This window comes from Diadema antillarum, unplaced genomic scaffold (assembly GCF_040938485.1).
Source record: "Diadema antillarum isolate AM-2024a unplaced genomic scaffold, OU_Dant_1.0 seq00000343_RagTag, whole genome shotgun sequence".
Classification (NCBI taxonomy): domain Eukaryota; kingdom Metazoa; phylum Echinodermata; class Echinoidea; order Diadematoida; family Diadematidae; genus Diadema; species Diadema antillarum.
The window spans coordinates 1,024,504-1,041,656 of record NW_027271355.1 but is presented as its reverse complement, the minus strand read 5'-3'; the positions used below and the strand labels follow the sequence as shown (position 1 = coordinate 1,041,656).

General features: G+C 36.6%; 1 protein-coding gene across 1 annotated transcript; it reads left to right on the top strand.

Annotated features, from left to right (window-relative positions):
• Nucleotides 1-12,397: 12,397 nt before the first annotated feature.
• On the top strand, nt 12,398-13,708 carry LOC139730932 (uncharacterized). Its single transcript, XM_071641814.1, has one exon. It carries the CDS (start codon nt 12,398-12,400, stop codon nt 13,706-13,708), a length of 1,311 nt encoding a protein of 436 aa, XP_071497915.1.
• The last annotated feature ends 3,445 nt before the right edge of the window (nt 13,709-17,153 follow it).

Below are 17,153 nucleotides of genomic sequence, written 5' to 3'. Positions count from 1 at the left end.
ATGAAGTAGCCATCACAATCTTTGCACAGCTGCGTGCAGTACCAGCTCTCTGAAGCACATCCTCAATCCCCCCCCGTTCCATTTTCCTATATAGTTCATCGTGTAGGCATTCTCTTTTTTCCTTTCTCTCCTTCCATTCTTTCTATCTATTCTGTCAAGTCGTGTCATGTATTTGTATTTCTCCTGTTTTGTTCCGTTCTGTCGTAAATTATATCTGTGATAAGTGTTTGTCAATAAGTAATAATATTCATAAGTTTGTTCTTTCTTTAAGTGGTTCACAACATACAAGCTTGCTTTTTAGTGGACCTGTCAGTTCTTTCTTTTTTTTCTCAACTGAAGCATAACTTTGTACTTTTTTTTTTTGCCAGTATGCATTCTTTTGTTTATTTGTATCATTTATCTTTTGCAAAGTCGAATGTATATGTTTGTGGTGTAATTCCAGATTTATTATGTGTTATGTTTTGTTGGAAAAAGAAAAAATTAAAATAGATGAATTGAATTGAATTGAATTGAATTAAATTAAATTAGATTAAATTGAATTAAATCAAATTGAATTAAATTAAATTAAATTAAATTAATTAAATTAAATTGAATTGAATTGAATTGAATTGAATTGAATAGTGTCTTTAGTAAGAAAAATTGATGCCGTTCGGGCTGGTCCACATTATTTACATGCGTGAGACCCTCGATCATGTTACTGTGTTGTTAATGCCAACAATGCCAAACTAGTTTATCTGTTTATAGACGGACGCCCTCAAGTGGTTAACGTCAGACAACGACCCTCACGTCGGAAGCCCAAACTTCGAAGGTACACTCATCGTCGTGGCAATGTAATCAGACACATGAAAGTCAACTAAGTCCACAAGTTCCGTCTATGCTAAAAGTTGGCTTCACTGTTATGTGATCGTTTTGATTTAAGTTGACAGCAATTATCAAGAAAGTGTGTTGATGAATCTTTAGTTTCAAATACAGTTTGTTGGCACTACAATGGATTATCATTTTTTTATCCATTTTTTTTTTGAAAGGGGGGGGGGGAGGGAGAAGGGGGTGTATTATTGAATTGAATTGAATGACTGAAACTGCACTGGTCTTGCACTCGAGACACAGTGAACAGTTCCAGCACGTTTATTTTCATATTTCACTTGACATCAAAATACATCCAAAAAAGAATACAAACCAAGCAAGATACAAATGTCATACGTCGGGACATGAACAGAAAGTGTGTCAGCATACATAATGTACATAAGACTATTCTCTATAACTTGTGAAATATGATGGAACCGCAAAAGCAAAGCTTGTAAACGCAGGTTCCATGAAAAAATACCGGTGTAAATTTGCTATGCAATCAATGGAGATAGGACACAAAGTAATAATGACGAAACGATATGAAAGCTAAAATATCAAAGTACAAAGGGAAAAAGAAATAAGAGAATAAAAAGAAAAAGTGAAAAAACAAAACAAAACAAAAGAAACCAAAGAATAAGAACTGAGTGAAAATATGGCATATAGGTACACAAGTATATACGTGCACATTATCTATAATCAACTTCATAATGAGTTCAAAATGTTAATACAAATACGGATGCAGTGATTATATAACGGGAGCATAAACCAGAAATATACATTGAACGAGGATACTGCGCATATAACATATTGAAATACTCTAATCAGACTGATTATATTCATTTATTAACATTAATTTCAATTTTTGTTTAAATGTAAACATACTAGAACAATTGATTAAATCGGCGGGAAGATCATTCCAGAATTTAGGTCCGGTAAAAACAATTGTTTTTTGAGCAAGGAGTGTGCGAGTACGTGGAAGGTGAAATGATTCTCTTTGTCTTGTGGGGTAAGCATGGACGGCATAGTTTTTCTGAAACATATGAGTAAATACGTCAGGCAAGCCGTTGGCTGATAACTGAAACATAAATGTGCCTAAGTTGTATAAAAACAAGTCAGCAACCTTAAGGAGTCTGTTTTCAAAGAAGAAATAATTCGTGTGACAATAATAATGAATTATGAATGGCATGTCTATAATACGAAATTCATTGCACCCACTGTCGGCTTCACATGAGTTCCATGAGTGGTAACTGCTTTGGTAGTTGGTAGCTGATAGGGTTCACGTAAATTCATGTCCCAAGGGATTCTAGGTTCATTTATTGCTAATACCGTTACATGTAAACATGTTATTTGGTTTTATACAAAGCTAACTTAAACTGCTGTTTTGGTTTCACTATATAACTTTGTGCCCTTTCGTTGAAGAAAATGATAGCTCTTTGTCATTTTTAATTTCAAGCCCTGGAGAAAATCCGTAAAAAGGTCGAAAACTTGGCAATTAAACGCAGAAAGTGAACAACTCATCAAAGTCCTGTTGGCTCTTTGTTCAATGTATGTCTACGTACGTAAATATATATCTATATATCTATCTATCTATCTCATATATATATATATATATATATATATATATATATATATAATATATGGTAATGTAAACCCTGTGCTTATACATATATACGTACACACACACACACACACACACACACACATATATATATATATATATATATATATATATATATATATATTCCACATAGAGCTTTCCATATAGAGTTACAAAATAAGATTGTGTTTGCTTACTTGTTTATCTAAAAACCAAAGGTGATATAATTATGATATTATATCCATGTTTTGTTGATACTTATGTGATTCAAAGTTCCTTAAATATATGTATTGTAAGCGTTTTGTATGTTGCTGCATTACTTTAGTCGTTAGAATGTATGTCTTGAACTATTGCATTAACGCCCTTTCATTCTCATATGGGAATTCAAATCATTTGAATTTAATTGAATTGGATTTGATTGTATTATATATTAGTATGCATACGTCACACAAGACATCACGAGACGCACTGAATGAATAAAATAACAACATCAGACATTAGAATTAAACGTTATGGAATACTAATATGATTAATGTCCAAGTTAATGAGCTGATGATGTCATCAAAGTCCCCCGGATAGGCTTTTCGGATAAATCTTCAGGATCTTCCATTCTTATACTTTAAAGTGAATTCAAATATGATGCAGAGTAAATTCGTTGTTTCACTCCAAATTATTTGAGACGTCTGTTGATTAAACAATGATTGCACTGACAGCAATTCTGTAAGTAATTGCTTGGTGAGTTACCCCAGCCTGAGTGATTTTGTCACATTGTATCGTTCTGATGTTCCAATCACTTTATGAGATGTGAAGTGATGTGATATCGCTCATATTTTATCGGTGTATCATGAAACAAGAACATTGCACTTTTATATGATTCAAACGGAAACATGAATTTGATCGTGAAGAGGAGTTTTCCGTTACTTTGTCTGAAGTATAAGTGGCTTCCGATGATACACTATTTTCCTCATTTCATTATTCATCAATCTATTTAGATATTGAAGTGGCCCTTCAAAAGTGCATGGTTCTCAACATCTCAAACATCAAAGGGCAATCGTTTATATTTGACTTATAAGCTACACTAACTGAAGACCGAGTTTTCAAATCAAAGTTTTGATACTTTTTTTTTTAATTTGTAAATGAAAATAATAAATGAAACCATGAACAGAATTACCAGTGCTGTGTATAATGTAATGCAAAAATGAAAGCGGATTAACTCAAGAGCACTTATTCTTCATATATACAAATGGTGAAGTATGCAAAAGGGCAACATGAAAGCTATTGCCATTATTCATCATTTTTGCCAAAGCCATGCACAAATAATGTGACAGGAGTAGCCTTCAGGCAATGTCAGGCAGACCGGCTTGATGTTCGTTTAGCCATAGTTCTGCGTCATGTTAAGTAATGTAAAGACTAGCATTCAGCCGAATTCATGTGTCAGAAAGTCGAGCTTCTTCAGAATCCTGATAGATCACCTAATCATACCACGGATATTTAGTGGATCATCATGGATCATTCCATTTTTTGCAACCATGGTAACCGCTGCGATCTATTTCGAAGAGGGGCGATGGCATTCAAGATGGCAGACAGGCATTCCTGTGGAGTTGATCGTCAAAAGTAAAAGAAGGAAAGGGCTAACTTGTTATTGATGTCAAAGGTCACGTCTGCCCCCTCGCACGAATCTGACAAGACATGATCGAGAGGGCAGTAGAAATAATTATGATGATAAACACAATTCCAGGGGATGAAAGACAGCGTCACTGCAGTTTCCATCGAAAATAATATTATTCTCTAATGCAAACAAATTTTGTATTTTTTCGTCTTAAATCAGTCTCAAATCCAGGCATATCCTCTTTCCCAAACCCGAATCACTTGGATGGGTGACGCTAAGAACTTCGCATTTCTGAAGTTACAATCGCTGCTCATTTTGTGTAATTTCGAACTTAATCAACTCTCCAAAATTCTTTTTTTTTCCTCAGAGTTTCTAATAGCTATACATCTTAATGCCACTATTTGATGAAAATCGGTTTTAAAATGGCTGAGACATCCAAACACAAAGCAAAACAAAGTGGTCCTAATAAATAATGGATCCCAACTTTTGTTAGGATCACTTTGTTTTGGATATCTCAGCCATTTCAAAACCAATTTTCATCAAATAGACTTTCAGTTCCTCTTAGAATTATTATGCGCTTTGATATTTCATAAGAGGTTTCTCATCTGAAAAAAAAAATTCATCATTGAAAAGCTTTGGAAACCTGAAGCCCCATCTCAACCGAAACTGTACTATCCCTTTAAAGTGAATTCCACTCCTTGTTCCATCTATAGGGTAAAATCGACGAAAGAATTCGGAATGACTTTCATCAAGTTGGTACATAAAATACAGAAGTTATAGGACTTTGAGAGTTGCGATTTAGACATTTTTAAACTGTGTTAGTGGGTATGACCGTGTTCAAGACATTAGGCCCTACGGAATTGCGCCCCCTGTTGTTTTTGCACAACCCTGTCACGTAACGGGATTGAATAATAGTCCCCTGATTTTTGTAGCGTGAAGAGTCCTCATATTAATGCTATGAATGTAAAGCTATGTCACGTGAAATTTGTATCAGACACTAATCAATATCAAGATATCTTTGATGAACTGCTGTTGATCGGACTCGACTGATTTGTGATTTATCAATATCGGAATAGTTGGTACATTTCGCAAAATGTATTATAAGACTTGATTCTTTTACCACTCTGCATCAACATGGTCAAGAGACATTGTTTTGTTTTGTTTTGTTTGTTTGTTTGTTTGTTTTGGTTTTAGGTTTTGTTTCTTTGTGTGTCGGTATGTTTTTGTATTACCCTGAGTGCAATGCAGTGCTTAGAGATATAACCTCACGGCAACTGACAAAGTGTACTTAAGCTACTTACAAAAGAAATATCAATCCATCAATGGTATTTACGAGTAACACCATTTGTGACCCTGCACCTCAAAACAAAACAAAAATCGCCAGACATGAATTTTTAGTTAAGACCATATTCTGAAAGAGCAGACTTTAAGCTTTAAAATGATGTATAACTCAAATCAAATGGACTCTCCTAACCTATCTAAATATTGGAAAGAAAGCACAAACTCAGGAAAAGTGTGAACTGAGAAAAGAGTCTCTGAGTGTGTCTATTCAAGCGCTTAATCTTTTAATACCAAAGAGTGCTGGCTGTGCGATGAATGGGACAAAAAAAAACAGGAAGTAAACCACCAGAGTAACAACAATGAAGGGATTATCAGATTAAATTGAAATTAAGTATGCCTCATTAACACATTCTGTCCATAATTAATGCCAACTTTCAAAGCAGTAGCACTATCCCTTCAAAAGTTATTAGAGTTGAAAGTGAAGAGTGTGGACAAGGTTTCTCAGAAATGAAAAAGGGATTCTAATGACACACCTAATCACACTATTCTACCAAAAATGTTCGAGATAAACTGCTAAAAAAACAAACTTTCCTGCCCGTTTTATGATCCCAAATTTTAGCCTAATGTAAAAGAAGACCCGCTCTATCAGAAAATATGAAAAAGTCAAGTTCGGCTAGGTTGACCCATTTCACTTATTTTCAGTCCTCATGCAAAGCCAGTGTGTGCGACTTTATGTTCGTTTTGAGGTGCACGGTCACATTTACTCTTTCTTTATGGTTTTCCACTTGTCTACAGTGGTCTACGTGTTATTTTGTGGTTTCGAGTGAGTGACATTGGTAAAGAAATCCTGTCGGCTTACCGCAATCATGTCACCCCGAAGGTTGGGATTTGCCGCGGTTAAGAAAGTGATTATACCATTACTATTTCTTTTTCATTCTCAGATATAGAACATATTTTGAAAGGCATGTGCAACAACAACAACAACAACAACAACAACAACAACAACAACAACAACAACAACATACCACAGCAGGTTATACGAACCATATCATTCTTGAGAACAAACAATCAACCAAACCTACCAACCAACAAAAGCTCCGACTGAAAACCAACTTGTCGCTGATAGAAGCGGACACGCAATACGCTATTATACTTGAATCTCTATCATCCATACATCCGAGGTCACAAATCATTAAAAATGTATTTCAGGAAACAAGACAAATCTGTCAAATCGAACGATTCCTTCACACTGTGTCAAATCACCCATCCATTCCATAATGAAATATAATGATGAATTACATAATTTTGCAATGATAAATTGATAAAATCTAATGATTTATGGATTGTTGTGCCACCCCTCCCCCTCCCCATTCAGTGTTTATTTCACTCTAGATTGCGACAGAACATTACTTTTACACTGGACCCTTTCATCCAAATAGTGCAATGCGATCTTTATGACTAATGTTAATGAATAATCATTATGTGCAAATGGGTATACGTCAGTGATCTAGAAAAATGTACTCAACTGCAAGGTCGGCGGAGCTATTACCTATCCTGCAGAGTAGGGTTTACCGACAGATAAGCATCTCATGGGAGCACTTAAACCGAGAGCAGGGGCCATAATTATGTTGCAGGGTCACTATTTTCTAGAACTAAAAAAAAAAAACACCAAAAAACAACAATCTGTGCGTCTTTGTTTATAGGGGCCTGTTGCATAAAACCTTTTACCTGAGAAAAATTCAGGTTGATTTTGAACAGATCTTTTTTTCTTTTTCTGAGTAATTAAATTCGAAATGGAGTTATCAGTTCTTCATCATATTGTACCAGAGTTTTTCTCAGGTCGATTTTGAACAGATTTTTTTTTCTTTTTCTGAGTAATTAAATTCCGAATGGAGTTGTCAGTAAGTCTTTATCATAATCATACCGGAGTTTTTCTCAGGTTAAATGTTTTATGCAACAGACCCTATAGGTGTTGTGTAACTATTGCTTGTATTTGCTTCTAAGTCTGTAATTTCACCTCGTTCGAGGAGAGGACATGCTGATCCAATTCTTTCCAGTGAATACCTGACCATGTTCTTAAATCGCTATTCTTTACAGATGACTGTATCCTTTTGGATACATTTATTTCAATTATTTGTTTTAATTTGCTTTTTTCCTACATACATCACCGTTGTACTGAATCACTTTTGATCATAAAAAGGAAATTACACGTACATGAATGGTTAGTAAACCATGGTACAGTATGAAAATAAAAGTACTTTAGTGTATATTAGATTGATTACTGTGTTTGTGATGATTGTTATAATTCAAACGGCATAAACGGCATTCTTTTTTTTTAATAGCGGGCAATGTGTTTGTCGAAAACAGGAAACTAATAGTAGGAAATTGGTAGTGGAGGTTAATGAGCCTGTTTTCCTATATGCGAGGCTACCGAATTGTTCTATATTCATACAGTATTTCCGCAATATTTTACCTCAAAGTCGTATTTGCTTTAGAACGACGCTTCAATAATTACCTTGATATGCAAACTGCGACAACAGGAAATTTTACCGACGCCATTTCACGACCTCCTGTTGTAAACAAGCCAAGTGGTAAAAGGGGCGACACGAAAACATTATTCGACTTTTTATTGAAATTGACTTACAACAATCTGTCTACTTGTAAACATCGTTTACCAATCGACCTCTTCATTACATCCTCATCTCCTCCTCCTCCTCCACCTCTTATTCCTCCTCCTCCTCCTTCTCCTCCTCCTCCTCCTCCTCCTCCTCTTCCTCCTCCTCCTCCTCCTCCTCCTCTTCCTCCTCCTCCTCCTCTTGCTCTCTTCATATTCCACTCTATTCTATTCTCTATACTAAAACTAAGTATCAATAATTATTGTTCATTAAGCCTATCTTTGATGTTCTACTGTAGTTCGACTGACTCGATGGAATATCGTCTGCAGTTTACCAGCTTTTTATGCCTCCGCCACGAAGTGTCGCCGGAGGCATTATTTCGGGTTGTCCGTCCGTCCTTCCGTCCGTTCTTCCGTCCGTCCGTCCGTAATCAATTTTGTGGACAGCGTATTAAAAAACCGTTTAAAGTATCCTAATAAAACTTGGCACGTATAAGTATGAGTGGACGAAATTGTGCCTATCAACTTTTGGGTGCACATGCTCAATGTCAAAGGTCAAAAGGTCAAAGTCAAATGCTCAAAATTTCACTATTACCCCGCATATCTTTGTAATTTGTTGAAACTTTGTGTATACATGTACTACAAAATAAAAATTCTCCACAGAGTTTGAGGTCGTGAGGTCAAAGGTCAAGTGAAAATTTCAAAATTTCACTTTTTTCTAGATATCTCGCAAATGGTTCAAGGTATCTACATGGAACTTAGTACATATAGGTGTACTGACTGGCAGTGATTATCCAGGGAATTTGGGGGACATGGGTCAAAGGTCAGAGGTCAAAGTTCAAGGTCAACTCCTCAAAATTTCACTATTTCCCTCATATTTATGCAATGCCTGCAGGATTTTTCTTGAAACTTAATACAGTATATACATTTATTACCCAGTAAAACTTATCTGGGAAGTTTTTTGCCATAAGGTCACAGGTCAAGTGAAAGTGCTAAAATTCACTTCTTCCTCCATGTTTTGGAAGTGACTCAAGGTATCTACCATGTAACTTACAACCTTGTAGCACATATTTATGCATGTTCTACCTGACAGTAGTTCTCTTGGGAATTATAGGGTCATAGGGTCAAATGTCAAGGGTCAAAGGCCAGGTTAAAGTGCTAACATTTTACTATATAAAACTGAAATTACACTTTTTCTCGATACCTTTAGAAATTACTCAATGAATGAAATTATAAAAGTATCAAACGTCAAGTAAAAATCCTCACATCCCCAAATACCTGCACTCTTAGACAATGTAGCCATTCATCTGATTAAACCTAGTTCAAGGAAAGTGAACATTCAACACATGTGTGACAAATCTGTCATTTTGATATTTTGCCAATTATGTGAAACTGTCATCACACATTAGGCATTGTACTACAGACCTATAAGGAGAACCATGCATTATGGCGGAGGCATACCAGTCGCCATAGCGACATTTCTTGTTCTTCCTGTGTTTGCAGTGGTGTGGCATTTGGGCGAACGATGGGCCTTTCAGGGCCACACGCACGGTGCGGTAACCATAGCAACTAGAATGATAAGGCGAAATAGTCATAGTCATACGGCAAGACGAAAAGACACGAAAAAGCCACACGTTGGTTAACTTATCAATACATCACACATAGAACACTATGAATCGATCATCTTTGTATCATACAGTTTGTTTGATTGGTTGGTTCTTGGTTTTTAAATCTCAAAATTTTCCTTTTCAATTATTCATTCATTTCACTTTTTTTTTTATTCATTCATTTATGGACTAATAAGCCATCATGTAAGTTTGCATTTGAATAAGATAAACGCCTCTATGGTAAATTAAATAGATGATGTGAGATTATAACAAAGAGATCTATACCCATAAGTTCTCGTTGGATTCTAACTATGATATCAGTGACGTTTTGTTGAGTGTAGGCCTATACATTATCATGCGTGATAACATGATACGTTACAACGAGTACGTGGCAGGGCATTCACTGACGTCAACATCTAGATGAACAAAAATAGCATCCGAAAGAACTGTAGATGTTTAAATCAAAGATAGTGAAGTTTCCCATTCATGTAATCGTCTAATGTGAATTACTGCGATGCCGCGATGTCATGTCTCTCTACATTACATATTATACATTTTCATTATATAAAAAGGACAAAGCCTTGTAACATTCTGTCGGAGGCAAAAGTACAAAGGTACTCCATCAAACCCATTATGATCTCCCCCTTTATCGCATTTTCATATTTCTAAATCTGATGTATGATATATAGTTTGTATTGCAAAAGATACAATTTTGTCACATTTCTAGATGACATTTCTAAACTCATACTTATTTTTTTCTGTTATGCGACGCCTGTTGCGATTCAAACTATAATTTACGATTAATAAACTACATAAATCAAATTGACTTTTTTTCGAATGAATTTAATTTCAAGAGAGTTTGCTAGTCATTTCCACGTTGAATTTTCTTATGTTATGTAGCACGAGCAATTTCCTTGTTTTCTCTTCAATTGAAAAAAAAAGAAGATAATCATATGATTGCTGAAACTTATTTTCCATGAAGGTTTTTTTTTCCCAACATGCTGTGGCATAGTGGATAAGACTTCCGACTCCGGATCGGAGTACCAGAGTTCGAATCCCGCCCATTGCTTACGTCCTTGGACAAGATGCTTGTACCCAAGCACCATGTCCCTTTCGACCCAGGTGTATACAATGGGTACCTGACAGCGCTATAGGGTAATAACAATGGCAGGGCCCTCTGGTAGAGTTATGGCAACACTGAAGAGGCTATACCCTGGGTAAATAAAACCTTATTATCATAATTCATTGCTGATCTGCCTGATTCGATTGTTAGCCGGGTAAACTTTGAGTTTTTACTCAGTCTTCTTCATCCATCTTTATAGGGCATTAACTCTATATGTACAGCAATCTGATGCAATCAGTCACAAAGTTTAGAATGTCTATAGGGAACGGGTTAATATTACTTCGCCGATCAACTTTCCTAACACAGAATGTTACGCCAGCGTCTAACGTGAAATCGTGGTTGTCGCCAATCATTAAACTATCAACAGTACATTCCCTTTTCCCCCATGACATGCTCCATTTCTTGTATTTTTTAACACCTGCACATCAGTATTGAAAGAGAATGACGTATACACAGTTTGGCGCGCTTAATCTTCATAAAACTAAACTAAGCCTCCTTTATGGTTACAAACTTGAACGGCAGGACTCTCAAATGCTTTGTCAGCGGCGGATCTAGGAATTCTGTAAATTAAGGGGGCAAAAAAACCCCAAAAAACATATTTCTGGTGTCACTTCGGGTTAAATCAGCTGACAAGCAAAATAAATAAGAAGATAAATAAATGAAATAGAAAATTAAAAAATAAATAAAAAGATCTTTAAAAGAATAATAAGCTCCCGTGCATTTTTTTTTTTCCGTTTCTCGTGCCACTTCCGGGTCTCATCGGCTGACAACCAAAAAAAAAAACCAAACAACAACAACAACAACAAAACAAATAAAAAACAAAACAAAGCAGAACAAAAAATAATAAAGGGGCGCACGCCCGCTGCGCCCACCCTTGGATCCGCCACTAGTTGTAACTGTGAGGATCATTATTTTCCGTTAGGAAACAGTATACCTAAACTGACAAATTCAATATCTCTCCGGTCCGACTACGAAGAAGAAGATATAAACATTATTAAAACACCAGCGATGGCAGTATCAATGATAAGACTAACAAGAAGCTTCGGAGCGAGTCATGCAATCTCATAATTATGGCCACCGAGGGCGGAAGAGATGTTGTCGAGGTCTCCGCTGCATGGAAGGAGATAATCACTCCCTAGAGGATTTCCTTCGGATCTCAGGTCAGTGAAGATGGGGCCACGGGAGGCGCATCTTTCTCATTCACTTCACTGATATAGTGTTCTCCCACCGCCCACCCCCCCCCCCCCTTTATATCTCTATCATCCACCTACATATCTCTCCCTCTCTCTCCTATAATACACTATGCCATTGCTAGCTATCACCGAATCCGTCAAATCATGCAGTTGCGAGTCAAAATAAAAATGAAGATGACCCACCAGATATATATATATAAACATATAATATATATATATATATATATAAAATAGCATACATACTTATGATACAGGCCGGCAGTGCACGACAACAGTTATAGTGCACGTAAAATATAACGATTGCCAACGATAACCCACTATCGATTTGTTATCGGTTTTTGCTCCCTCATTTCAATCATCAAGTACTGAATCCCGCACCTTATCGACGCGATTGCGCCACAATCACGATACCTTTTTTCGATACTATCGTTATTATCGAAGTTTGATCCATATCGCCGCCAGCAACTCATGTAGTACTACTGTAGTGGGGGACTCGACTACTAAGTAGTTCGGCGGTAGATTTAAACATGGAAGCTGAAAACAACAGGTTCGCTACTCTAACAGAGACTGATCTAAGCGACATCTTGGACAATAAGGACGCAAAGAAAACTAAAGATGTCATAAAATACGCGCTTCGAATTTTGGAATCGTACTGCTCGGAAAAAGGAATCAGCCTGACGGATGTTGAAAGCAAGTCAGCCCAGGACTTGTGCCGCTTTCTGCGTACATTTTACGCGGAGGTGCGTAGGGGAAATGGGGAACTATACGCTAAGCGCTCTCTGATCACACTTCGTTATGGTCTTCAGCGACACTTTCAACAAACGCTTGACGTAAACATTTGTAGCGATGGTGACTTCAAAGGTGCAAATGATATGTTTAAAGCTGTGCTACACAAAGTGAAAGAGGCTGGGAAAGGATCCGTACGGCATAAGGACCCTATCACCGACGAAGATATGTCAAAAATCAAATCTTCACCTGCTGTCTCACCTACGACACCAAGGGGTCTCCAGAATAAGGTTTTCTTAGATCTAATGTTGCATTTCTGCAACAGGGGAAGAGAAAATCTCCGCAACATGAACAAGGGAGATTTTGCTGTCACAACTGACTCTTCGAATCAAAGGTATGTGTATCTGGCTAGAGACATGAAAACTAAGAATCACCGTGGGGAAGGGCTTGATGACGAACAAAGTCAACAAGGTCGTATGTATGAGACCCATAAGGATGACTGCCCCGTTGAATCTTTCGTGAAATATGTCTCACACCTACATCCACACTGTGATGCATTGTGGCAACGACCAAAAGCAACCACAAGGCCTGGCCATCCATGGTACGACAATTCTCCCGTAGGTGTGAATACTCTTGCGAACAAAATGTCGTCGATTACTGCTGAAGCGCATTGTTCTAAAGTGTATACCAACCACTGCCTTCGGGCAACTTCAATTCACAAACTCGATAATGCTGGATTCGAAGCACGCCATATAATGGCAATCTCCGGACACAAATCTGAGACAAGCATAAAGCATTATTCTCGAGTTGAGGAAGAGCAAAAGCGACGAATGAGTTTGACCATTTCTCGGGTCCAGTCGACGCCTACAATGCCTGCCACAAGCACGTGCTTGAATCCGGTTGCGCCTAGACCTGGTCCTACTCCTACTACTAGTACTACTAACGTTAGCTCTGTCGCTCGCAGATCTACGCCTACATCTAGACCTAGTCCTAACGTTACGGCTGGACTCGCGTCACCCCACACTTCTCCTATCAACATCAGTTCCAACATAAGTACTCACCAGCAACTTCATTTTCATGGATGCAAAGTCAAAATTTATTATCAGAAGTAAACGAACAAACTCAATGACGATGTGATGGGCATGGTCTCATGTTATAGGCCTAGAACTATGCCATTCAGTATGGAATTTCACGTTTGGATCTTGTGTTCGGTGTTCCAGAGCGTTAATTACGTGTTAACTGTTGACTGTTAAGAGTTTCTACTGTTACTTCCGGATTTTGTCTACACAGCTTGAAAGAAACTGGTATTGGTAAGTGATCTGGACTTCCCTATTTCTACCTATTGTTATAATTCACCTGGCTATGTATGCTATTTTATATAACACATAGTGCATGAGTTCTTCTTGCACTATAACAATACAAGCACCTCCAAATTCTGAATTTGCCCTCAGGCAGTTATATTCAATTCGGCCTGCGGCCTCATTGAATATAACTGGCCTTCGGGACAAATTCAGAATTTGTCGGTGCTTATATATTTTTATAGTGCATTCAGCCTCATGCACTATATATATAATATATATATATATATATATATATATATATATATATACATGTATATGCACATCGCATCCTGGTCGCTGATAAAGAACGCGATGACTAACCTGTTTGGTGTCTTGTTTTCTAAAACATGCGCTTCCCCACCGGGATGAAGCATTTTTATATCATTTTAAGTTTTATCACATAATTATGGTTATATATTCTGAGACTCTGGGAAAATAGAGACACATCATTAAGTGTTCGCTGAATAATCCCCCGCATGACATGACTCATTGTTTTGAGTATATACAAACTGATGCATTTTATCGGTTTTCGGTAAGTGTCAAGATTCATTTCCTTTCATGAATTTTTAACTCATTTCCCTTTCAAACATGATATGATGATGAAACAGAAATAGGCCCTTTGTCGTGTTTGTTGAGAGGTGTATACTATTACATAGCTTTTCCTATTATTGGAATAACGCCAGCCAACAATACTATACCTTGTTTGACCGGAAAATGCCACGATCTTTGACGATGACAGGAATTTTCTGTTTGTTTGTCTTTATTTCTGGTAATAAACTTATCAAACTGAGCACTCGAATCCAGGTTGCTATAGTATTATGTGAAAATGAAAAATAAATGAAAACAAATTGAATATGGTATATTATGGAAGATGGGCGACTTCACCTGGGCTACTTCAGTTGATTCTTATGATTTTATGAAGCAGAAATGTGGACGAATTAGGCTTGCGAAGTAGAATCCATAATGGCTGCAGGCTGCTTCCATTGAAGTGGAAAGCCATTTTATGTTGAAGTTTACATTTTATAGATAGAGTAAAAGTTAAACATACGGAGAAGAAGAAATTTTATTACAATTGGACAAAAATGGACATAATCTCAACGTTTCACATTTTGTTTTTTCATTCCCGTGCTGTTCAAAGCAACCGCATGTGCACACTAAATGAGATAACAGAATTTTCTCTGTGTTTTCACATTCCCTTTCTTTTTTTTCAACTTCACAAAAATGGAATAAAGAAAGAGTGGTTGCGGTTAAAGAATATCCTGATTTCTTAGCAAATCCCTGAATATTCTAAATAATGGCCGATTTTAGTGAAACTCCTACTATGAAAAAAAGAATGTATATAAAGTGGGTCTTCTCTCGAAGCGGCTTGGATATCATTCATGACACATTGTATAGTTTTAAATGGATGTCTCAATCGCAATATCATACTATAGATACTCTCAATATCGCTATAATGATTACAATAACAGCCATTGGTTTGTCTGGTACAGCATGTGGTTTGTTGGTTCTCCCAAAATTGTATTTGAGAAGAATTTGTGAATCTCTGGACATTAATTTACTCTCCCCTTCCCTTTATAGTTTGGTCCTATTTGTATCCGCGCCCCTTATCTTATTCTTCGCCCTGTTTTCAACTGACTGAGACCTAATACGCTTAACAAGCTTGTCTTTAAATATGTGATATCGTATTTCGCTAGCATCTTTACTTCATTTGATTCATATGCCATAGACTGACCGCCATGTTCTATATGTTTGAAATAATACATTTCAGCAAATGTGCATTTAAGCTGGATATCATGTATCATTCTATTTTGTTATATCTGATGTATTTTTCATTGAGAAATATGAAAACAAGGTTTAGTTTCAGTTCAGTTTCAGTTTAATTTCACGAACATTGACATAAAATCAACAAGTTATTATACATACATGTACGAACATGTTCACATATCAGTTAACAAATCTGAGTCAGGTTCATGTACTGAATGTTGCGAATGACCTAAATAAAGCACAGCTTGTTTGAACAAGGTCCGAAAGTATACAGGATATACTATGGATAGGTGAAAGTGACATTTAAAAAAAGCTGGAGTTTTTGTAACATTCTTGAAAATATTGGGTCATCATACAAATACTCATGAGTTTTGCTCTCTTCAAAGCATATAGGAAACGCAATTTATTCACATAAACTCTTGTTACACACAACTGTAGACAAAGGGAATCATGAACCTCCGGGTATTTCTTTCAATTTATTCCAGTCCTTCAAATGGCTCTGATTAACATTACCATAAAATAAAAGTGCATGCGGAATGACGAATAACTTGGCAAACATTTTGGCCAGTCATTTGTTTTAAAGCTAAACACATTTGTAGTCGTTTTTACTCACGAGGGGCAAGAGAATGTAACAATTTTAAATTCAATATCAAAAATACGTTTTATACAGATGGTACCGCAGGCATAAGTTAAAGACACAAATCAGACTGTCCAATACAAAAGTACGATACGATACAAAGTATTCAACGTTAAGCGTCTCTCACTGCTGCACAGCTCACCTCGACTACTTTCATGACTTTCGTATATTTCTACATACAGAATACAAATATGATATAACCAACACGTACATCGCATGATATACACGGTTCAAAACCACGAAGGACAGTTGAAACACATACTTTACACACATATAAGCCTACTCTAAAACTCATGAATGTATCAGTATTATGAAGAGATACCTTACGAGATGAAGTGAAGCATCAACTTTACATACGTTTACACAAAAACACAAAGCAAGTCAGTACTTTATAATAACGAGGACTCATTGATCACTGCTTGTAAGGGTATAGTTGCACTATAGACTTTACACACAATGCAATAAAAGTATAGGCCTACGTTCCTGTTACATGATAATATAGCAACAGCGTATGAGTACTGAAATGTAATTCTCGCTTGCAAAAGGGGAAAGATTGGGCACATTGAAGAAGAAAAAAAGATAACAGAAATGCATAATTTCAGACTCAGGATTTTCTTTGAAGTCACTATGCGAACAACTCTAGCATGCAATCACTAGCACTATATACAGTGAGGAAATGGATTAAGATAATGATGCTATAGACAAGTTCATACTAACCACTCATTCATTCCTATCTTTCCTGGCTGTAACGTGACTTTTCGGCCTATACACGTATAAAGATCCTGTCATATCTATAATTATAATGCGTATACACTG

Coding starts and splice junctions, on each gene's coding strand:
- LOC139730932 (XM_071641814.1), top strand. CDS start 12,398: ATGGAAGCTGAAAACAACAGGTTCGCTACTCTAACAGAGACTGATCTA.